This window comes from Quercus lobata, chromosome 9, assembly GCF_001633185.2.
Source record: "Quercus lobata isolate SW786 chromosome 9, ValleyOak3.0 Primary Assembly, whole genome shotgun sequence".
NCBI classification, from domain to species: domain Eukaryota; kingdom Viridiplantae; phylum Streptophyta; class Magnoliopsida; order Fagales; family Fagaceae; genus Quercus; species Quercus lobata.
In genome coordinates this window covers 2,924,925-2,950,002 of record NC_044912.1, presented here as the reverse complement: position 1 = coordinate 2,950,002, position 25,078 = coordinate 2,924,925, and the positions used below count along the sequence as shown (strand labels likewise).

Below are 25,078 nucleotides of genomic sequence, written 5' to 3'. Positions count from 1 at the left end.
ATTGTGCCAAAAGTGTACAGTGGTTTTTAATGCATTTTTATTCACACTTGTAGGATACAATAATTATAGGCTATTTAATTGTTCAAGGGTGATTATATATATATATATATATATATATATATATTCAAAGTAATAAAGAGATTAGGAGGATTCAACCCAAACTTTATGGGAGGAGGAGGTTCCAAGTGACCTACAAATTAATAGCAATTACAAATTTTGGAAAAAGGCAAAGTTATTATTAATTATTATTATTTTTGCAAAAGTTTTACAAACTAAAGTGATACTGATAATAGACATGATTAGTGACACGTCAACATAATAAATAAATTTTTGAATTTTTTTTGTGTGTTTAAAATTTGACACATCAATCTTTTAGGCTTATGTCTAAATTTTGTTGTTACATCACTCACAAATTCTTATATTTAAAACAACCTGAATGATTACAACAAGAATAGTTGAGCAATAAATAATTTAGCCATAAAACTAAGAATTTGAAACTAGAAATAATTATAACTAGTCTCAAAATTAAAAAGAGTTGATTATAAATATAAAAAAACTAGTAAGGGTTAAATGTATATATTCTTTTTAGTTATTCCATACTACATGAAGTCATACTCATTAGTCATTATCACTTAATAAGTATGTCCTTTTTTCACTACTATTTTTTGTCTTCCATTATCTTTTTTATTTTTTCCATCAATTAAACCAACTCACTTTTTTTTTCATTGGTGTATTAATATTTATTCTTTAAACATGGCCAAACAATCTAAAATACTATTTTATCATTTTTTGCAACAATAAATGTTACCCTTATCTTCAAACAAATTCTCTCAATGGAGGGCAGTGGAGTTTATAGAAGAATATAAGGAGGCGCAATAGCACCTGGCTGTCTAATTGACGGCTGCGAGAGGTGCTACCTGGAGTCCACCACTAGAGAATTGCTTCAAACTCAACTTCGATGCAGCTATCTTCAATGACATAAATGCCTCAGGCTTCAAGTCCATGACGGCAAAGGGTCCATCAGTTTCTGACAGCGAGGAGGCTGAGGTGCTAGCATGCCGCAAAGCATTGGAGTTTGCTGTAGACTCGGGTTTTGTGGAGTTGATTATGGAGGGTGATAATGCAACAGTTATGCAAACAATAGCATATTAACGGGCTACTCTATCACGTTTGGGTCACTTGTATGGAGATATCCAATGTATCAATTCAGGCTTACGAGCTGTGTCAGTAAGTTATGTGTGTTGTTCTGCCAATTCTGTGGCTCACTCTTTGGCTAAATTTGCTAGAGGAATTGTGGATGAGATTGTTTGGTCGGATGAATCCCCCCCACTTGCGTTAGAAGCATTGTATCTTGATTCATTTTAATTGAATGAAGCTGGTTCTACTTAAAAAAAAAAAAAAAAATTCCCTTATTCGAATCCCATCTTTCTTTGTATGTTCACTCATATGTCTTAACATTCTCCTTTAGCTACACTCTTTTTTATGAATATGTTGTTTTTTTAACAACCTAACATTCAATATCATAGAGCATAATTGATCTTATTGTCGTCTTTATTAAAAAAAAAAAAAAATTCTTTTAACTTAACAAGCATTCTATAATATACAATACTCCTGTTGTGCTTCTCCTCTTAATCCGCCATACTCTTATCCTATGATTTACATCATCTCCATTCTCTCATTCTCTTTGAATTATTGATCCAATAAATCAAAAACTCCTATTGTTTGATATATCTTAGTCATAAAGTCTTAGAGCCCCTTAATCCTTGTTACTACCTTGACTAAACTTACATTTCATCTACTATGTTTTGGTCTTGCTTAAAAAAACCCCTTTACATTCCTCTCAAATCAATGTAATGAGCTTATTTATCACTGGCATAGTACCAAACAAATATATATATATATATATATATATATGAACTTAATGTTGATCCTTGATTCAAACTTATAGTTATATATAGGAAACTTGTATTGTCTTAACTTGTTCTCACACTAATTACAACTCCACCGGACCACCATACCTATTTTAATCAATTGAATAATAAATATATTTTGGATTTTTTTTCCTTACAAAATCCATTCACATAACCTCTTTAAGGACCCTATAAATTGAAAAGGGTACTATTAACATGATAATTATTCAAGAAAATCTATAGACACAAAATTTGACACTCACTAATGCCGTAGATTGTTAGTAATAAGTAAAAAAATAATGTCTACATTGACCCGAAATAAAAACCAATACATGCTTGTCAACTCAACTATTGTCAATTTTTTATATATGTACCATTATTCTAATCATTCATATTTCTCGCAGAAACACGACATCTCTAGAAACCCTATTAACATACTTGGTTTTTAGTCAAAGTAACGTTGCATACACACAAAAAAATTGAAAACTTTTTTCATGAGTTGACAAAATTTTTACTAATTTTTATTTCAATTCACACATATATCACTTCTTAACTTATCAATGATAATTTTTTTTTTTTAGAATTTATCAATGATAATTTTGACACATCAACAGTGTCAATTTTTTTGGCGTACTTGGATTTTCTCTTTTAGCCATGAGAGAGAGAGAGAGAGAGAGAGAGAGAGAGAGAGAGAGAGAGACCAATGATAGTTGTAAAGTGGGGCCTTAAATTACCCGCCGGCGCACATTAATGCAAGATGCACTCAAAGTAGCACTAACATGAGCTTACAATGCGCACAACAAACAAAATCCTCCACACTCATCACCAGTGCCAACCCATGAACCATGACCCATCCACACACACACAAACACAGTCACTCTCTCTCTCTCTCTCAAATACACAATTCGGTTATAATAAGGCATATTCTCTTTCTCTATTTCGCTTTCAATTTCTTTCTCTCTCTCTCTTTCTCTGTTTTTTTTTTTTTTTTGTTAGTATAAAAAAAAAATATTTTTTATATATATCCGTTACTGATTATCTCTCCCTTCCTTTACTTTCTCATCGTTTCCAACGTCATACAGTGAAAGAGAAAAAGAAAAGAAAAAAGAAACATACACACAGAGATTGAGATAAAATCGGAATTTGGTTTTCAGGGAAAACAAAATCTTTTGGTGGTAGTGGTGGAGGAAGAAGAGGGATGGATCTGTGGGCTGTACATCATGTAAAGAACACGACCCGGACCCCTGTCTTTCTCAGGAACTCGTTTTCTGAGAAACCCAATTCCTGGCACTTGGGAAAACCCAATTCTTGTAGCGGAGCTGACTGTAAAGGCAAGGTCTTTGAGATCAGGGTTTTGAGGAGACGCAGGATTTCCACTTCTTCTTCTTCGTCCTTTGCTGTTAGAGCTATGGCAAAGAAGAATCATGAAAATTCCGGTATTGGGTTTTCTTCTTCTTCTTCTTTTTCTTTTTTACTTTGCTTGGAATTTTGTTGGATTTTTGGTTCCTGGGATTCTTCGAATTGGTTTCGTTTCTGGGTTTGTTTTGGTTTGATTGATGTATGTGTTTTTTTATTTGGTCTTATGGTGTTTGATTTTTGTTTAAGGTTGACTTTTTTACTTCTGTTTGCTAGCTGACATGCTGGAGGGTTTTTGAAAGGAATGGTTTTTATGTTCTAAAACTCATAAACTAAAGGACTTGAAAAAAAAAAAAAAAATGAAAGTTAGAATTTTTATGTTCGAAAATGCCCATCAACAAAAACTAGAAACTTTATTTTTATTTTTAGTTTTAAGGCTTTTTGGGTGTCAGAGAGTGTGTCAATTAAGATTATTAGCTAGAAGCAAATGGGACTGGAATTGTTTGAACATGTGAGATTATTCACAGTTATTAAAGGCTGTGGGAAGAGATGGTAAACAGAATTGTTATTGTAGGTTGTTAAATATGTTGGTGCTTGATGTGAGAGAGTGACTGTTGGTTTGAGACCGTTTAGATATTGGGCAGGCAAGTTAGTTGGTTAATTACTGAGATATTACGTTATTATATTAGGTATCTATATAGCATTGAGGACTGATTTGAAAGCGGAAGGTTTCTGATTACATAAAAATTAAAAAATTCTCCTTAAGATCTGTAAAGTTAGTTAATCTATAGCGGAAAAATAAGGGCTGGATCGACTAGAGGTTTCAAATTGCTTGGAATAAACTTGCTCATGTTGGTTTTTTAGCTAAATGGACTAGTTTAATCTGAGATTTTAATATTTTGTTACATGGTTGAGGCGGCCAAAAATGGTAGTGCTGTTGAATTATAGGCCTTAAGAGTCATCTATTTAAAAGGAAAAAAGAAAAAAGAAAGAGGCTATAGAGTCTTAGACATGGTAATTCAATAATCACACACTTCTTGCCCTTTCTTCTTTCTTTATATTTGTTTCTATTTAGTTGATTTAGTAGCATCAATGTGGAGACATGATGTTTTCTATGGGGAAAAAATGATTTGAGTGGTGATGTTCTGTTGTCTGGAAGCAGAATGGGTAGCTGTTGATGTTTTGCTGAATCACTGAAAGAACCTGACCTGATAGCATTTGGACATTTGAAAGCTATGGATTTTATTTTGCCCCATGTGGATGATATGAGTTGCAGAACCAAAGCTCATTCAGGGTTGTTTTTATGTGATTAATATATATTGTTTGATCTTTAAATCTGTAGAGGATCACATTCTGGGAGTTCTTATATTTTGAAGCTTGTCTATCTGGTTGTTAGAGATTTCTTCAATCTCATACCCAAATGTCTAGAAGACTAGAGTTAAGAGTTTCTATACTTTGAAGAGCAAACTCATATTCTATGTGTGATCTCTCAATGCACAAGGTTTTGCCTTTGTAGCTTGTTGATCTATACAAAAGCACATTTTGTGGCATCTGACCGGTGCCACTTTCTTGCACCGGATTCTAGATAGTTAGCTGATCATACTTCATACGGCTTATAACTTGGCTCTACTAAAAAAAATTTTGTCTCCTAGATCTAGTTTAATAAAGCAATAGCAATGCTTCCATATCCTAGAATTCTCTTCATCCTTAATATGGTAGGTGATTGACCAGATTGTAGAAGCTGGTCTCTAAAGGCGTTCTGGATTACAAAAGAATGCATGGGCAAATTTAATCAATCCCATTCAGGAGACGCAGCTAGTGATTTTTGATTAAGATTTTGAGTGATGATTTGGAATGAGGGACCAGAAACTACCTCTTTTGCTTGAGATGAAAGGCTTTAGAAATGAAATGAGGAAAAATGTTATGCCTCTTTATTTTTAGCTTACTTGACGACACTCCGTAAAACAAAACTAATAGTTGTTATAGTTTGGTGCTACGAATCTTTTAAGCAGGGACAATTATGAAAGCATCTTTGATATACTTGACATTGAGAATACTTTGTTTATATATATATATATATATATATATACGTACAAATTGTGGGAACATGTGCATGTGGATAATGCTGACATGAAAGAAAAGACGTTTGCGTGTTATCAAAACATGTAGTTGTCATAATTGATGCCTTGCCTTCCAAAAATTCTGCAAGGTGATGTTGTGTGTGTGCATGTGTACATGTGCATTTATGTGCATGCATGTGTGCTTGTAGCTTTGTTAAACTAATGCCGTAAAATAAGTATACATATGGCCATATGGATTTCTTATTGCCAGTTTACTGTCTTGCATAATATTTTATTCTATTGCACCTCTTTACTTACCACTGCATCCTTTGTTTTTAGGGTCTTCTTCTTGCCTCTGGCACCTTGTTTGTGAATCATATTACAAGTAATAGTTGTGATTCTAGCATATGACTAAACAATCTAAGCCATCTTTCTCAGAGCTTTGCTCTTAAGCTGATGCTACTTCTCTTCTTATCAATGCATTCATATTTTATAATCCTCTTCTTAAAATCTTTTTACCCGAGTTGCACTTATCGATCTTTCTTTTCCCATTGACTTTGGTTAATATTATTAATCATAAAGCATGTTCTGCTTTACAGATTCTTTTTTTTTCTTCTTTCAATTTCTTTTAATAGGTATAATGCAATCACACTATTTAGACACACTTCTCTGCATGCTTTCTACTACTATATATACAGGGGTGGGATTCTGACCATATCCCCATCTCATGAATAGTTTATTCAAGCTTGCCGTCATCTTTTATTACTATTCCCTTGTTTTTTCTCCCAGTTTTGTGATGTTTTTTGTAGTCCTGTTACAAGTTTAGCTTAAAATTTAACAGTAATTTAGACAATTAAAATATTGTATGACTGTATGATTAGCAAACAGATAGGGCCTTGGTGTAATCTTTGGCATAAGCTTATTTTGATTGGAAATTTATCTTCTCTCTTCTATTTCTTCACATGTTAGTAATAGTCTATTATACTTGTCTCTGATTATATTGATATATTTGGCTGATACTTCTTTAAGGCTTTATATCATTGTTCCCTTAAATGTTTCTCTTTCCCCCATAAAAAGAATCATTGGCTTCTTATAAATTCCACCTCTACTTATTTTTGTTGTGAAAATGTTAAATGATCAACTGATGCAGGTGCAAATGATTTTTTCATGAAATTTTTTGAGTCTTTAATTTCATATTTAATATTTTTCTTAATTAAATATACACTCGCTTCCTGAAAGATAATGTGTTCCACCACTTCGGATAGAAGACATGTTTTGGTCACCATGTCAGAATCTGACATTTTGGTGCATAGTTGCTGTCTATGTATGCTAGGTAACAACTCCACTATAATTGTATGCCTAGACCTTGCTTAAGTTATTGTCTACTCTTTGGGAAAAATAGTGTCCTACCATTATAAAGACAATACATCCAGTTTTGTGGGTAGAATTTAGGGTAGCACTGGAGGATTTATGATGTTTTCTCATTAGTCACAAATTCCATGTGCAAAGATGATTGAGGGACCTTGAATATTGATTGAGGATTATGATTCATGAAAGTGTGGATTTTTTTTTCTGGTCATTCTTACAAATTGATTCTAGGTGTATCAACTATGGAAATCAGAATGTGTTCTTCTTCAATGCAAAACGGAACGTTATTGCAAAATAGTTGATGTAGGACAACCTAGGCTTCCCACCTAGATTAGTCCTACCGTAGAATCTTAGGCTTCCCACCTAAGGTGTTTGGAATCACCACCAAACAAATACAATGCAATCTCTGCAAATAATCTCAATAATAATAATAATAATAGTCTGTAAACAGCTTCCAGGAATTACAATGATAAAGATAAACTCTCCTAAACAATCTCAAATACTAATGCGATAATCCTAACAATCTCAAATACTAATCCAATACTAAAGATAAACCTAAATAAAGATAACATAAATGATAAAGATATTCTCCATAGATGTGCTATCATGTGGTGTCCGCACCAATAGTGCAGATGTTAACGTTCATATGGTACTGATTCTCATTGAGCATGGAGTAGGATCTGATCTATTTTTGTCATTTTATAACTTAAAATTGAATACTTAAATGTGACCGAATAAGAAATATTTTGTTGTTAATGAAATACAGGAAATGGTGATCGTTCTATTCCAGAAGGAGATGGGAAGAAAAAGAACAATTCTTCTGATGGAAACAAATCCAATGACACTGCTTCCAATAAATCTGAGCGTACAAGCTTGGACTGGAGAGAGTTCAGAGCAAACCTATTTGCTCGGGAGCAGGTGATATATTTCTCTCTTAGCATAGCTGTTATCTTCCCGAAATTGAACGGTACTATTTGTAAAGTCCCAAATGTATCATGTGTTTCACTCAATGTGATGTACAATTTAAGGTGCTGAGATAAGAGCTTTTTAGAAGTGCTAATGTTTGTATTAGATTGACCCCATCCGTTATGGGCTTGTCTGGTTTGTTGTTTTTAATTATCTAGCCTTCCACGGGAGGGTAAGGCTATTAATTTGGATAGTTTGTGAAAAAATTCCTTACATGCCTTAAGAGCTGGCACAGTGCTGGGTTGTTGGGTCAAATAGTCACCTGCTTATAATCTGATTCCTCTGGGGTTCATTAGGTTTTGATGCCTGGCACAAATCTATCAGTTTGCAATTGTGGTGGATATTGGTTTGAGAGTTCAATTAGATGAGATTAACCTCCATCTATAAGGTTCTTGGAAATTTAGCCCCCCCTCTTTTTGGTTATGCGAACCACTTGTAAATGTTGAATTCTCATGTGATTTAACAAAGTAGACAAGATGGTTCAAAATCATGCTTCATAAACTGTAAAAATCACTTTTATTCTTTTGTAGAATTAAAATTCATACTCAAAATGATTATTTTGCAGGCGGAAAAGGTAGAGACTGATACTCACAACCAGGATGTGAAGCCCCATGAGTCCAAACCTCTTGGCCTTAAATGGGCCCATCCTATTCCAGTACCTGAGACTGGCTGTGTCCTTGTCGCCACAGAAAAACTTGATGGAGTGCGAACTTTCGAGAGAACTGTTGTTCTCCTTCTTAGATCTGGAACCAGACATCCACAAGAAGGCCCGTTTGGGATTGTCATCAACCGTCCACTTCACAAAAAGATCAAACACATGAAACCCACTAATCTTGATCTAGCAACCACCTTTTCTGATTGTTCCTTGCATTTTGGGGGACCTCTTGAGGCAAGCATGTTTTTGTTAAAAACTGGGGAAAAATCAAAGCTTCCTGGATTTGAAGAGGTGATCCCTGGCCTGTGCTTTGGTGCTCGAAACAGTTTGGATGAAGCTGCAGTGTTGGTAAAGAAGGGTATTCTTAAGCCTCAGGATTTCAGATTCTTTGTTGGTTATGCTGGGTGGCAGCTGGACCAATTGAGAGAGGAGATTGAATCTGATTATTGGTATGTGGCTGCTTGCAGCTCAAATTTGATTTGTGGGGCTTCATCAGATTCTTCATCAGAAGGTTTGTGGGAAGAGATATTGCAACTAATGGGTGGTCACTATTCAGAATTGAGCCGGAAGCCTAAGCAAGATATGTAGTTGGATGAGCCTATGCTTGTTTACTAAATAAAAACCAATCGAAGAGTTGAAGGGAGACATGTAATCAAATTATTAGTAAAGCCAATTGTACAGAAAGTTCTCTGGCTTTTCCAATCAGTAGATCTTCTTTCTGTTTCTTAAGCCTTTTGTTTTCTTTTTTCCCCCGGTTCTATTTTATTTTATTTATAATCAAAGAACCTTATATGTTTTTGTATGTAATGATACTCTTTAGGTTACCTCATTGATAAGAAGTTAAGCAATTACAAATAGCTTTGTAACAGTGATGCAGTTTATTTCTGTAATTGGCTAATTGCTCTAGTGCTACAAGCTTTAGGCATCATCAGAAATACTTGTGGGGAAGTTTAAGTCTAATGATCATGGTGATTTCCTTTGTTTTGAAATAAACTTCCACAGAGAGTAGTCATGTTTCAATAGGTTTGGTGCAAGGGATACCCAAATGGATCCAGCGCCTCTTGTGGTTCCTGGGCACTGAGGTTTGAATTCGACCAGCTTCTCTCCCTATTTTATTGGCAACAAACACACACACACACACACATATGTTAGAATATTTGCAAGAGGATTTATTGCTGTCTTTCCAAGGATCAGACTGAAATAAGGAAAATAGTTATCCTTCACTAAACTTGAACAATTGGAGGACCTCTTAGCTGGATCATGTACGTATGCACTTTAGTTATTCATGAAAGAGGTGGGAATGTTTCTAATGCTGACTAAATGATCAACTTTATTTTAGCAAGAGTTGACACCATCAGAGAGAACAGGTCAGTAGGATGCAGGAGATGCCAAAAATATTAAATCCCTGAATCCAAATGACAATGAGTACACTGATCAAACTGCATAGCATTCACTAATTTCTGCAGCCATTTGATGATCCATCAACAGAAGCAGTGCAGGTTCATACTTAGTGGCAACATTTTTGTGGAAAATATGACTAGGCTAGGAAAGTATCTAGCTCCTCTCCCAAAGACTCAGCAAGACCAGAACTGAGTAATTGTCAGATTCTGTATTTCTTTTTCCCAGCTTCCCCGTAAGATGTCTTTACATTGTTTGCAAAATTTGTATAGGCTACCACAGAAAATGTAACAAATCATTTCAGAATCTACTAAGAAATCGGGGCTCCCAAAAAGTGCTTTTCTCAATGTTCCCCCCACCACCCCCTCTCCTCTTTATCCCTCATTCTTTTAACCAGTAATTACTAATTAGTAATTAATGTTGATCAAAAAATAAAATTTAAGATCTAAGATTTATTACTCATCAAAAGCTGGTAACTAATGCCCAAAACTGTTAACAGATTAGCACACTTGACTAAAATTCTGTATATTCCTTTCTCGTAAGTACAAGTAAAATACATGAAAAGAAAATGAATATTTATACATTGCATGTATATACTGGCTTCAATTGAACAAACCCTTTCTACTATACAAAGCAAAAACCTGCACATAATGTCTAAGCAACCAAAGAAATAATCACAGATCCTTCTAACTTGACAATTTCAAAGCAACCCCGCAGCACATACAACCGTCTGAATGCCTTGTTTTCTTCTCTTTTCTTTTTTTTTTTCTTCTTTAGGGGAGGAAGGGGGGGCAGAACTATAATCACCGTATTCTTGATTTAAACCTTAGTGGCATATTATCTCTATTCAGTATGTGGTGATCACGAAAGAAGCTTCCGGCTGGCATGCACGATAGATTCACTGGTCAGAACAGCCAGGTCATAGAAAATCCATTCCTACCAAGGAAGAGAAGTTTCAAATTTTGAGAATCATGAAACATTTCTTTAATGGTAACCATCGTAGTTTTTATTGGTTCTGGTCTTGTCAAGTCGTGCTTTACGAACAGCTTGTTGGATTTGTCTCTCATGCTCTTTGAGCATATCTTCAATGTTACCTCCTGGTGGCATCAATGGTCCAGAGTAGTGGATTCTGTTCTTCTTTGGTACATATCCCTGTAATCAAACGAGAAGAGTCAGTAATCTTAAATACTTGGTGATAACTCAATATCAGGAAATAAATGTACAAAAAAGTGTATATTTTGCATTGGAAAACATTGTAAAAATTCTTGGCTAAATAAAAAGTAAACTTACAAATTCGTCAAAATATTATTATATAAATTGAGTGCTGTCACAAGTAGCTTATGTTATGATAGCCCAACAGTTCATGTATTAGTTTTCAGGTCCACAGTTTTGACTTGTGAAGGAAAAGTATATAGTTAAGGAAGGATTATGAGCAGAAAAAGTTAGTTATTACCATTCCAGGTTCTTTTCTAGCTACTCTTTCATCTTTATGCGGAGAATTGGACAGGTCTGCAGCTGCTGGAGGCATGTGAGACTTCTGTGCCTTTGACTCACCATTGTATCTTGCAGGGGCTCCCGGCCTGTTCAATGATGATCCTACTAAACTAGTGTGTGCCACTGAACTAGAATGAGTGTAGCCATTCTTCCTAGCTCCTCTAGGTGGCTCCATCCGGAAACCAGACCCACTTTCCTCCGTGGGATCGTACTTGTGACTGGAGGTTTTGGGATTAGTCTGCCCCTGTCATGTTTAAGTTAGCCAGATGAGTGAAATGAAAATTACAATAATAATAATAATAATAATTAGTTGTCATTCAAGCCTTAATATACCTTCAAAGAAACATCTCCCTGGGCGTTGAATTCTGGTGTTGGCACTGCCTTGGCATCTCTTAAACCCCTTCTCACAGAATCAGCACCACGTCCTTTTACATTTTCAGCTTTTCTCCTGAAATAAAAAAAAGACTGCATTTATTGCAACATCCTAATAAAATTTCAAGGCATCACCACCTAGAAATTTCAACAAAATCTACATAAAGGGACTCTAATTTCAAGCTCTGCAAAATGTTACATTTGAGGCTTCCACACAAATCAATCAATATCAATATATATTAAAAAAAATAGAGACCTCATGTTGGAGAGCATGGGGTTGTGCCAAGTAGTGCATTCTTTGAAGTTCTTTTTATTTAGGCTACTACTTCAAAGAGTTTACATTTATATCAAATTATTAGTTCATTGAATCAGCTAATAGAGTAAATGTATATACTAATTATCTATAGTTGTTCATGAGTTATTTATATTAAATGAATTTATAAGATTATTTTTATAAACTTTATTTAAAAAATAATTTTTAGTTAGAATAATAATATTAGATTTACAATATGACATTATTCCTCATGTTTAGTTGCTTTGACAAAAATTGACACAAAAACTAAAAAAAAAAAAAAAAAAACATTTGTGAATTCACTAAAAATTAATCTTAACCCTTTAAATTTCCTGATTCGTGAGATGTGATATATATATATATATATATATGTATGTATGTATGTGGAACTAACATTGTGTTATTTATTTTAGGGTAAAATATTTTTTTTGTTCCTAAACTTTACCAAAAATTTGTTTTTCATCCCTAAACTTTAAGAAGTTAATTTTTCGTTCCTAAACTATTGAAAAGTTTATATTTCATCCTTAAACTATTGAAAATGTTTTATTTATATCCTTAAATTTTACTAAAAGTTTGTTTTTATCCCTAAACTAAAGTTCTTTTTTCATCCTTAATGTTGTCTCTATACTATTCAAAAAACTCTTTACAAAGTTTAGGAATGAAAAAAAAGAATTTTTTAAAGTTTACGGACAAAAAGCAAACTTTAGAGACTAAAATAGTATTTTACCCTTTATTTTATGTAATTAGAAAGATAACTAATAGAATGAATATGTTTATTTTGTTATATTAATTATTTTAAGTATAATGAAATTTTAATATCATTTTTCTAAGATTTATATGAGAAACAATTGATATTTTTTTTTTTAATGTGAGGAACAACTGATTTGAAATATGGTATTTTTACTAAAATTTTAGTTGTCTTTGCAACTATTGAAACAATGTCCAACAAAGCATACCTTCTTTCTTCCTCATCTCGAAGCTTGGCATCAATCTCCTTGCTTGGAGGATATTTTGGTAAACTTGATGGCTCACAAGGTAGGGGCTTTGTTGTGAAGAACTGAAATGGAAAAGTCCAAATTATAAATCCAATAATTGAAACACACATAAATGAGGTTAATTACCTCAAGTTAGTCGTAAGGTCCAAGGGATACAAAGGGAAACTCAAAGTTACCTCACTTCTAAGTGCAGATGCAGCTGATCCTCGTTTCTCTGGTTCTATTGAAAGGAGTTTATCAACAAGAGCCAAAGCAGAAGAGGGAAAGTCTTTGAATGTGTCAGCAACAAAACGCCTGTATCGATGTTGAGGTTTGAAACTAGTTGCATGAGGCAATTTTGATTTTTGCCAGTAGTCCTCAGAGGGTGACCCACAAAGCTTAAAAATCTTATGCATTTGTTCCACCTAGTAATAGTTGGGATGTTATTGACCACCATTAAAAAATATTTGAAGGAGTAAATGATATGTTTTCATGTTACTACTATATTAAAATAAATTCAAAACCAGGATCAGCTCTGAGTTCTCAGTGCTGATTAGCATAGATGATGATCTTCCTTACACCTTAAAAAGTATGCATACAATCCAAGCAATTTAATCCTATAAGGGGATTACCTCTGTTCTTCCAGGCATAATAGGCTTCCCAGCAAACAGTTCTGCTAGGATGCAACCCGAGCTCCACATATCAATAGCAGCCCCATACTCTGTAGCCCCAAGCAAGAGCTCAGGTGCTCTATACCACAGAGTTACAACACGGCTTGTCAACGGCTGCTCTTGATCAGGCTCATAAAAGGTGGCCAAACCAAAGTCTCCAATCTTAAGAACTCCATTATTGTCAATCAGAAGATTTGAACCTTTGATGTCTCGGTGAAGAATACCACGGCTATGGCAGTGCTCAAGGCCACAAAACAACTGTTGCATGTAACATTTAATCTGCAAGGACATCGTATAAATATCAATTTTAGACTAGCATCATTTCGAGCAAAGAAATCTGTTAAATGGAACAAGCAAAAAAGGAAAATTTCATGTCAATCTTTTCCCCATGTGAAAATTACAGAACATGAAGAATGTGGGCAGAAGAGATGCCAAGTGCATATAAAATTCAAACTTCTGGTATTTTGTTGAAAAAGTGAATCCCCTCATTTCTTTTGGCTGCCAAATAGCCAGAAATGATTTATTTCCAAGAATTATAAAAAGAAGAAATTAATGAACAAGAAAAAAAGACAAGGCAGAAGCTTAGTATCTTGATCATAGTGAAAAAATGCCCAAGGCAAAATAAATTTAATCAAAACCTCCATATAGCTTTGAATATTCTTCTTTTTGTCTATTTCAACTGGCTAGGTGTATCTCTCTTTTTAAAATAAAATAAATTAAATTCATCAAAATATTTGTAATTGTTGAAAAAGAGATTAGGAAAGCTCTTAATGAACCATGAAATGTCTACCATTAACTGCTTAGTATGTTACAGTCCAAATATAAATCTGGTAGGTCCACCATGTACTTTTCTTTTTGGGCCTGAACACCCTTTACATTAAGAAACCATGCTCAAAATCAAAATGGATACCTTCAAATTTTTAAGAGTAAGTGATAGAAGAGAAGGTACCTGTGGTTCGGTAAACTTGATGCTACGTGTTGCTGCAAGCCCAGCAAGGTCATGGTCCATGTACTCAAAGACAAGGTACAAGCTGCTTGACATCCTTGATGTAACTATTCCCTCAAGCTTCATAACATTTGGATGGTCAAGTTTACGCAGAATATGGATTTCCCTAGCCATAAATCGTACACTTTCTGGATCCATATTTAGAAATCGAACTTTCTTCAATGCAACGATTTTGCCAGTGTCAAGGTCACGAGCCTTATATACACTGCTGTAAGTTCCTTGTCCAATCTGCATTAATAGCATCCCATCTGGACATCAATATATAAGATATTGAACGAGCCTATAACTACAAATCAAAAAATCCTATACCACAAAAAGAAAAACGATACCTCTATCAAGTAAAGAGAATAATTTTAGTACCTGATAACACTACCATTCTCAAATTTCACTTAGAACTTAAAAAAGGAAGAAAAAAACTTCAAAGTTTTTGAATATTTATAACTATATTGAGATATCTTACTCTGATTGAAACTACAATTGCTAACCCTTCATTTTTTTTCCCCTTAACTACTCAATTTTCACTTAAGCAACATGTAAGCAACATATATATATTAAACTTAGCATTTTCAAGGAAATAACAATTATAGTCAATATATTCTTACTATAAATCTTAAGGAGTTGCAATACTTTCACATCCTGTTTTGTATGAATAAATTTTGATATGTTATTTTAGTTATTAAAATGGGATGAACCTCACATTTCTATCACGTTAAGATATATAAGTTTGTCCCACTCCACCAACTTTGTTTCCTTTCATCAGTATCTCATTTTAAGAAATATTTATTCCTGAAAAAAAAAATCTCATGCAGTTTAAAGAAAATGATATAGAAATATCATTTATACGTAGGATTTTTGTTGGTTCCTAGTTCATGGTTCATATGATTCTCATGCTAAAATCCATAATACTTATCAGTATCACAAGATCGCATACAAGTCTCAAACATGATGACAAAACTATTCTTTCAAAACGGCCACTGACATCAACAAACAAGGACAGTGTTTCAATAGTAGAGGTCTATCTCAAAAAGAGATACAATCAAAACATTATCAACATAATAAAACAAGGCATACATTGCACTCAATAAGAGACATTGAAAGAAGTGATCAATTAGAAAACTAACTTTGTCTAACTTCTCAAACGATTCTGCCCGTCGAGGCACCCAACCTTTGATGGCTTCTCCTGCAACTGCAGTTAACCAAGACGGCCACCCAGCCACACTTTGCTCCCCTTTACCACCTTGGGGCGTGCTAATTATCTTAGACACCTCAGAATGTCTTCCACTTGATCCTAAATCCATTGTTGCCCATCTTTGGTGATGGCCATTGGTTGGTCTTTCCACAATCCTTTTTTTCTTCTCTTCAGTGTCCTTTGCCGACGTGATAGACCCCGAATTCACTGTTGAGGATGCCTTAGATTTCGGACGAAATGAACCATCAACTCCTCCACCACCTATTACCTCTACTACCACCTCCTGTCTCTTAGAGGGAGCTGGAGCTATCACTTGAACTGACTTACTAAGCTCCTGCGCTCTCTCCCAATCAGCAATCTTTTCAGCGTCTGAGGCTCCTTTGGAGCAAATGCACCCCATATTCTCACCTCAGAATGTTCTAAACATATACAGCAACAACAACAACAACAATCCCTTTTGCAATGTTATAACCAATAATCAAATGGGTAGACCTGCATTTTTTTTCCTCAAAAGCCAAAGCTTCCAGTTTCAGCAAATCATATTTCCTCAAATTCTCAATCTGGGTGCTCTCAAATTCAATTTGAAACCAGTAAAAGAATCAAGATTCTGATTCTTTTTGAACAAAGAAAGCCTACCCCCTATTTATAATTGCAATGCAATATGATTGACCTTAGGTTCCCAGACCCTTCAGAATAAAAGAAGTTGCAGCCTCAGAATTTTCTTCCAGCAGATCAATGCTCCAACTTTAGAGAACCCAATTGTAAAGTTTCAATCTTTAATCACAATGAGGGTGGGAAGGAAATCAATGAATCCAAGAATTGTAGAACAAAAGAAAAAAAAATGTGACAAAGAATGTTATATACTGTAAAATTTCAAAACTTAAATTGTACAATAAAAATCAACAACACAATACAATTTCAAAGGTTCAAAATTGATCTTGAAAAACCCAGACCAGAAAATCCTGCTTTGAACATAAAAGAAATTAAAATGTGAAAAAAAATATGAAAAAGAAGAACAAAAAACAAATATGTTCTTGATGCAGGAGTTTCTGGGTTGCAGGCTTTTTCTGCTTTTGTTTTCAATTGAAGAAACAATCAAAAGAGTTCAAATTAATGTATTTTTCCTTTAGTATATGCAAAGATTAGAGATTGAAGAAATGCAGAGGACATTAACGGAAAATCTCAAAAAAAAAATTTGTATAAAAGTGAAAAAAGAATTGAAAAAAAATTAAGGGTCTTGGAGATTGCCCTGAGTTGGAATGTGGGTCATGTGTGAGAGAGACAGAGAGAGAGAGAGAGAGAGAGATTTGCGGAAGTGGGTTAGTCCTAGAAATGCGAAAAACCATAGGTTTTTGGGACATGACAGAGTGGTGCTTGTTTCAGCTGACCTAGCTTAACTCTCTCTATCTCTCTTGAGAGAGAGAGAAAGAGAGAGAGAGAATCACTAAGGAAAATAAACATGTATCTAGATAGATAGATACATGTATCATGCATGAAACAGAAATGGGAATGTTAGGAATCTGTGTCCTTCTGGCAGAGACACATAGAGATTGTAACTTGTAAGAGAGAGAGAGAGAGAGTCTGTGACTGTTTGCAAAAAAAGAAAAGAAAACAATGCAGACGTGCACTGCAGTATGTAATAGAGAATCCACGTGTATCCATGTCAACTTAGGACTACTAGGCTCCACCTCACAAAATCTTTAATTTTTTTTTTCCTTTTGTTTTTAATTTTATCCAAAGAAGATCAAATTTTTTTTCCACTCATCTTAAGATTATGTCCAATTGTTAGGTGTATATTTTTTGTCACGTGGCTTTTGAGGCAAATCACCTCATATTTCTAGTGATGGCAGGCCCTCTGCTCAATCCGGAAATCCATCACCTAAAAATATCATCTCCAAAAATTGCTTTTTTTTTTTTTTTTTTTTTCTTTTTGTTTTTTTAGCATTCATATGGTCACTTCTTCTTTGGTAATACGGCTAATGTGTTAAAAATTTGGGTATTATTTTATTACTTTCTTTCTACTCTATTAATAAAGAAATAATTAAAAATAAATAAAGAGATAATATTTAAATAAAGTAATGAGAAAATATAACATATTATGTAAGATCTATTGTTAAATTGTGTATTAAAATAAATAAAGTAACTTTTTGATATGACAAAATAACATTTTTTTTTAACATAACTGATATTAATGCTTTTAGAATCATTTCGTTAAAGATGGCAAAATATGTTTCCTCGAGGCAAGAAAATGATATATATATATATATATATATATATGATCTAGATTGTTTGTACCGCCTCACCATCCTTACAATATAAACATGTTATTAATGGCTTATGATCATATTATTAGATAGAGGAAAGTTTTATAATATTACCATGTTTTTTAGGGTATGACCATTATAGGTAAGTACTATGATCATAATAATGTGTTTTAAAATATTTTAATGTCTACCCTTTCCTGATGAGTATAAATAAAATGATAAGATTAATGCGGTTGAAATAAACCATTTTCATCACAGTGGATATCATATCCTAGGTATATCACATAAAACAAATAATTTGATTCACTTTACCCCATCTTTGGGAGAGAAGGTTCTAAGAAAAGAAAAAAAAAATTGTGAAAGAAATATCTTCCCATCAATGATAAGCGGGGGAAAAAAATTGGAAAAGATGAGTAAAATGAAAGTTTTCATTTTTTGAAATATATAAATTTCAAAAGTTGTTATACCTAATAAGGGATAGTTATTGTTTTCAACCAAAAAAAAAAAAGTTATTACAATCATTTTACATAGAAATAGATTAATTATTTTTTTAACAAAATCTGACAATTATTTTATAACAAATTAACCAATTTTTAAGCCAGGAATAAATGTTGATTTTAAATTTAATGAAAAAAATATTCTTAAGGAAATATCTTATTCAATAAATAAAATACAAAATACAAATTTTTTTTAAGAGAAACTATTGATGAATCATAAATCTAAATTTCTATTTCAAACAATATACATTACCTTATTTCAAGTTCTCATCTTTTAAATTATTTATTGTTAGCAAGCATTGTAATAGGCTATAACTCATTCCCTAGTGAGGAGAGCAAATATCCCCCTCATATGTCCGTTTGGATGGAAGAAATACCACTAGACCTTTTATCTGTATTTCAAACTGATTTCACTAATCTACCTTAATAATACAAATTGAACTTTTTCTCAAAAAAAAAAAATAAAATAAATAAATAGGCTGGTTTCAACCCATATTCGATTTATTGTCAGCCCCATAAGGTTCGGTTCCATAGCCTTATTTCACTCATTCATGACTCTTAGCCTCTCGTCTCTCTCACTCTCACTCTCGCTCACACTTGAATTATTTTTAATTGGGAAAAATGATGATTATTTTCGGGTTTTAAATAAATTTTTGAAACTTTGAAGATAATCATAACAGCAAGCTCAATCATAAGCAGGGGTGCTTTTGCTTGTGTATTTCATATTTGTTACTTTGTCTTATGCAAAAATGAAAAGAGGAGAATTTGGTTCATAATGTTGGGAACTATGTTTTTCATGATACCTGATTTTAAGGAGATAAAGCCCGTCTAAAACTAAAGCAGCCTCATTTCCCTCAATTCATCACTCTCAGTCTCTCGTCTCTCTCACACTGGAATCTACTTTTTAGCTATTTCGTGAAAGCTCAACTTTAATATATTTTGGTTGCCCAATTGAGATAATTCTTGATTACTTGGTTTAATATGTGTTTCTTTAATTTCCCAAATCTTAGTTTCTTGAGTTCTTGCTATTTGGTTGTTTAAAGTTCATGACTTTGTCATTAGTACGGATGCCCTTTAATAGTATTCATTTTTTATTTGGGAAAAATGATTATTATTTTCAGGTTACATAAATGTTTTGAAAGTCTGAGGATAATCATAGCTGCAAGCTCCATCCCGCTTTTGCTTGTGTATTTCATATTTGTTACTTTGCTTAATAAGTTAGACTTTTGCCAAATAAACTCATTTTTAAGTACAAGTAATGTGGAAGAACATTTACAATTTACATATTCATTTTACAAGATACTAGTAATATGCACAACATCGATTAAGAAAAAAAAAATCATACGTATATTAAAGAAAAAATTTATTAAATGAGAAATTTTAAAAAATCTCTTAAGTTACATAACTGAAGTATATTCATAAAATATATTTATGTTGCTGCTCTTGCAACTGGGAAGCCTCCAAAAGTTCTTATTCTTATGAACACATATAAGTATATATCGATTGTTTTTTTTTTTTAATTTATAAATTGTCACCTTTACAAAACACATAAATGTCATATATATATAGTGTGTGTGATACTAAGTATAGGCTTATAAAGATTCTAAAAAAAAAAAAGGTATAGGCTTACAATTATAGCCCATATATTATTACAAAAATGAAAAGAGGAGAATTTGGCTCATAATGTTGGGAACTATATATGTTTTTCATGATACTTGATTTCAAGGAGATAAAGCCTGTCTAAAACTAAAGCAGCCTCATTTCGCTCAATTCATCACTTTCAATCTCTCATCTCTCTCACTCTCACGTTGGAATCTGTTTTTTTTCTATTTCGTGAAAGCTCAAGTTTAATATATTTTGGTTGCTCAGTTGAGATAATTCCTGATTACTTGGTTTAACATGTGTTTTTTTGGTTACCCAAATCTTAGTTTCTTGAGTTCTTGTTATTTGGTTGTTTAAAGTTCATGTCTTTGTCATTAGTAGGGATGCCCTTTAATAGCATTCATTTTTTATTTGGGAAAAATGATTATTATTTTCGGGTTACATAAATATTTTGAAAGTCTGAGGATAATCACAGCAACAAGCTGCATCCCACTTTTACTGTGTATTTCATATTTGTTACTTTGTTTATTGCAAGTTAGACTTTTGCCAAATAAACTCATTTTAAGTACAAGTAATGTGGAAGAACATTTACAATTTAGATATTCATTTTACAAGATACTAGTAATATGCCTATGCACAACATTGGTCAAGAAAAAAAAAAAAAAAAAACGTATATTAAAGAAAAAATTTATTAAATGAGAAATTAAAAAAAAATAAAAAAAAATATATATATATATATATATATTTTTTTTAAATCTCTTAAGTTACATAGCTGAAGTATATTCATAAAACATATTTATGTTGTTGCTCTTGCAACTGGGAAGCCTCTCCAAGAGCTCTTCTTCTTACGAACACACATATAAGTATATATCGATTTTTTTTTTTAAAATGTATAAACTGTCACCTTTACAAAACACATAAATGTCGTATAAGTATAGGCTTACAACGTTTCTTAAAAAAAAAAGAGTATAGGCTTACAAGTATAGCCCATATTATATCATATATTATATATAATAAAAGTTGGGCTTAGACGTCGTAGTTGCGTTATGTGGCTTCACCAAATTGCAGAAATTTTATTAAAGTTTTAGATTTTTAAATAACTAAAATTCAGAATTCTATTTGTTTATCTTCACACACGTCTCTCCCACTTGGCAGAAATCTTATTCGTTTGTCTATAAAAAGAAAATCCACACACACATCTCTCCCACAAAATTCTCTCTTAGTGGGTTTAGACTTTAGACTACTAATCTCTTCCTAAGGAAGTCATCTCTATAATTTTCATAGTTTGCGCTATCGCTACCAACAAATCATAATTTTCAGTTTGCGCTATTGCCACCAAGAAAATCATAACAATGTGAGTAATCCTTCATTCTTCCTCTTCTTCTATTTTTTTTTTTTAAAATTTTTTTAATGAAGAATATTATAAATTATGCCACGTGAGTACATAACAATGTGAGTAATCCTTCATTCTTCCTCTTCTTCTATTTTTTTATTGAAGAATATTATAAATTATGCCATGTGAGTAATCCTTCATTCTTCCTCTTCTTCTATTTTTTATTTATTTATTTATTTAATTTTTTTGATGAAGAATATTATAAATTATTCCATGTGATATATAGACTAATAATTATTTATATATCAAATATCCTTATAGCTATCAACCATGTTCTCTTTCTCTCTTTTTTTTTTTTTTTTTAAATTTTTAATTTTTTATATGTTACATTATGTTGAATCAACTACTTTTTTTTCTTTTTTTTTTTTTCCATTTTATTCATATGACCTTTTTTTAATTCCAATTTTTATGGGATAAAAACAAATACATTGATTAGATATCTTTAATTTCAATAAGATTTAAATGAATTATATTTCAAATGGAACTCTACCAATATATATAACCCTATGTATCCTTTTTGAAGTGAAGCTTATTTCAATATGTGAATGCTTAAATCCCATGACAATGTAGGTATGCATTCTTTCTTCTTCTTTTTCTTTTTTGTTATTATTATTTTCATTTTGTTTATTTTCTTTAGTGTTATTATTGGTTTTTTGTCTTCATGTGATTTTAATTAATGAATTCAAAATTCGGAATTCTATTTGTTTATCTTCACACACGTCTCTCCCTCTTCGTAGAAATCTTATTTGTTTGTCTATAAAAAGAAAATCCACACACACATCTCTTCCACAAAATTCTCTCTTTATTGGGTTTAGACTTTAGACTACTAATCTCTTCCTAAGGAAGTCATCTCTATAATTTTCATAGTTTGCGCTATTGCCACCAAGAAAATCATAATAATGTGAGTAATCCTTCATTCTTCCTCTTCTTCTTCTTTTTTTTTTTTTAATTTTTTTAATGAAGAATATTATAAATTATGCCACGTGAGTACATAACAATGTGAGTAATCCTTCATTCTTCCTCTTCTTCTATTTTTTTTTAATTTTTTTTATTGAAGAATATTATAAATTATGCCATGTGAGTAATCCTTCATTCTTCCTCTTCTTCTATTTTTTATTTATTTATTTATTTAATTTTTTTGATGAAGAATATTATAAATTATTCCATGTGATATATAGACTAATAATTATTTATATATCAAATATCCTTATAGCTATCAGCCATGTTCTCTTTCTCTCTTTTTTTTTTTTTTTAATTTTTAATTTTTAATTTTTAATTTTTTATATGTTACGTTATGTTGAATCAACTTTTTTTTTTTCCATTTTATTCATATGACCTTTTTTTAATTCCAATTTTTATGGGATAAAAACAAATACATTGATTAGATATCTTTAATTTCAATAAGACTTAAATGAATTATATTTCAAATGGAACTCTACTAATATATATAACCTTATGTATCCTTTTTGGAGTGAAGTTTATTTCAATATGTGAATGCCTAAATCGCATGACAATGCAGGTATGCATTTTTTTTTATATTATTATTATTTTTTATTTTGTTTATTTTCTTTAGTGTTATTATTGGTTTTTTGTCTTCATGTGATTTTAATTAATGAATTCAAAATTTGGAATTCTATTTGTTTATCTTCACACACGTCTCTCCCTCTTGGTAGAAATCTTATTCGTTTGTCTATAAAAAGAAAATCCACACACACATCTCTCCCACAAAATTCTCTCTTAGTGGGTTTAGACTTTAGACTACTAATCTCTTCCTAAGGAAGTCATCTCTATAATTTTCATAGTTTGCGCTATCGCTACCAAGAAAATCATAATTTTCAGTTTGCACTATTGCCACCAAGAAAATCATAACAATGTGAGTAATCCTTCATTCTTCCTCTTCTTCTATTTTTAAAATTTTTTTTTTTAATGAAGAATATTATAAATTATGCCACGTGAGTACATAACAATGTGAGTAATCCTTCATTCTTCCTCTTCTTCTATTTTTTTTTTTTAATTTTTTTATTGAAGAATATTATAAATTATATGCCATGTGAGTAATCCTTCATTCTTCCTCTTCTCTATTTTTTATTTTTTATTTATTTAATTTTTTTGATGAAGAATATTATAAATTATTCCATGTGATATATAGACTAATAATTATTTATATATCAAATATCCTTATAGCTATCAACCATGTTCTCTTTCTCTCTTTTTTTTTAAATTTTTAATTTTTTATATGTTACGCTATGTTGAATCAACTCTTCTTCTTTTTCTTTTTTTTTCGTATGGCCTTTTTTTAATTCCAATTTTTATGGGATAAAAACAAATACATTGATTAGATATCTTTAATTTCAATAAGATTTAAATGAATTATATTTCAAATGGATCAAAGCTCTGATACCATGAAAGAATTTGAAGCTTGAAGGATGGTTAACAATGGTAGATTAACAAGTAACAGAGAGAGAGAGAGAGATTTCTAGAAGAAACTGAAAGTGAGTAATTCTATTTCATCAAGCTCAAAGAATAAATTACTACTTGCCTATTTATATAGCTTAATCACAATACAACAAGAATCTTCTAGAGGTAAAACTACCCTAACAGCTTAAAAACCACCTTGCGATCTTTGCTCTATAAATTAAGGAATGACAGCCTGGATGACAGTTACTCATTGAAGCTTGAGTCTTAACTGTTCACTAAAGATCATAACCAAGAGCATCGTGCACACTCAAAAGTAGAAACAGAGCACTTCTGGAATCAACACTACTAAAGAGGATGCATATATAAACGACACCGTTCTTCATTAACTTAAGTGACACCATTTCCATATCAAGGCAAACACACTTAAAAGACACGGCATTGTTTTGGCAAAGAGACCGGTAGACACAAGTAGCCATTATGTGTCTTCCTCTTCTATTTTCAAACTTTTCTTTTGAGTTTTAGTGCTCTCTTTAACATCTAAAATCCAAAATTTTTTTTATTGCCAAAATTCAAATTTTTGTTTTTCTCTTTTTTAGCAATAGGATTGCCAAAATACAAAATTTTTTCTCTCCTCTCTTCCAATTTCAGCAATACGACAACCCCAAGTGCCATGTCCGTGCTTTCTCACACACTTACACGTGGTCTTTCTGTAACTAGATACATAGAGTTCAAGTTTGTAAAAATTTACAAAAATTTTTCCTAGGGTTTGCTTTGATGAAGTTTTTGAACACCTACATTATATTTAATGTTAGGGTCATATTTTTGTATAATTGGCTAATCCTTTGACAAAATGCACTTTACTTGTAATTGGGTAGATCTAAGATGAGTTTAATACATCAAGAAATATGTTGTTTAAGCATATCAAGTGTTCATATTAAGAGACATGAAGATTGATCCAAGAAACAAGTGAAGAAAAGTTATTCATTTAGTCTCAACAAATAACTCGATAGATGCCTGCTATCGAGACTTAATGTGAAGCTCGATAGATAACTCGACAACAGCTTGATCTATTAAGAACTAGGATTTTCAATTTTTTAGATCTGAAATTTGGCCCAAGCTTTTGTATTTGTTTAGGGTTTCTTTTCTCATAACCCTTACATGCACTTCAAGCAAACTACATAGTCAAGAATGCT

General features: G+C 32.2%; 2 protein-coding genes across 4 annotated transcripts; one reads left to right on the top strand and one right to left on the bottom strand.

Moving 5' to 3' along the window:
- The first annotated feature begins 2,902 nt into the window (after window positions 1-2,902).
- Window positions 2,903-9,183, top strand: LOC115960205. Its single transcript, XM_031078981.1, has 3 exons — window positions 2,903-3,346; window positions 7,461-7,612; window positions 8,226-9,183. The coding sequence occupies exons 1-3, from the start codon at window positions 3,109-3,111 to the stop codon at window positions 8,901-8,903; spliced, it is 1,068 nt and encodes a 355-aa protein (XP_030934841.1). The 5' UTR covers window positions 2,903-3,108; the 3' UTR covers window positions 8,904-9,183.
- A 1,039-nt stretch (window positions 9,184-10,222) lies between these two features.
- Window positions 10,223-16,326, bottom strand: LOC115960204 (probable serine/threonine-protein kinase At1g09600). Of its 3 annotated transcripts, none has more exons than XM_031078978.1 (8): window positions 15,644-16,326; window positions 14,466-14,750; window positions 13,478-13,795; window positions 13,043-13,270; window positions 12,828-12,928; window positions 11,541-11,655; window positions 11,167-11,451; window positions 10,223-10,865 (listed from the first exon to the last, which is right to left on the bottom strand). In XM_031078978.1, exons 1-8 carry the CDS (start codon window positions 16,109-16,111, stop codon window positions 10,698-10,700), a joined length of 1,968 nt encoding a protein of 655 aa, XP_030934838.1. In that variant the 5' UTR covers window positions 16,112-16,326; the 3' UTR covers window positions 10,223-10,697. The 3 variants fall into 3 exon arrangements, with proteins under 3 accessions (XP_030934838.1, XP_030934839.1, XP_030934840.1); XM_031078979.1 differs by having other exon boundaries at window positions 11,167-11,445; XM_031078980.1 differs by having other exon boundaries at window positions 14,466-14,770; window positions 15,644-15,711.
- Between the last annotated feature and the right edge of the window lie 8,752 nt (window positions 16,327-25,078).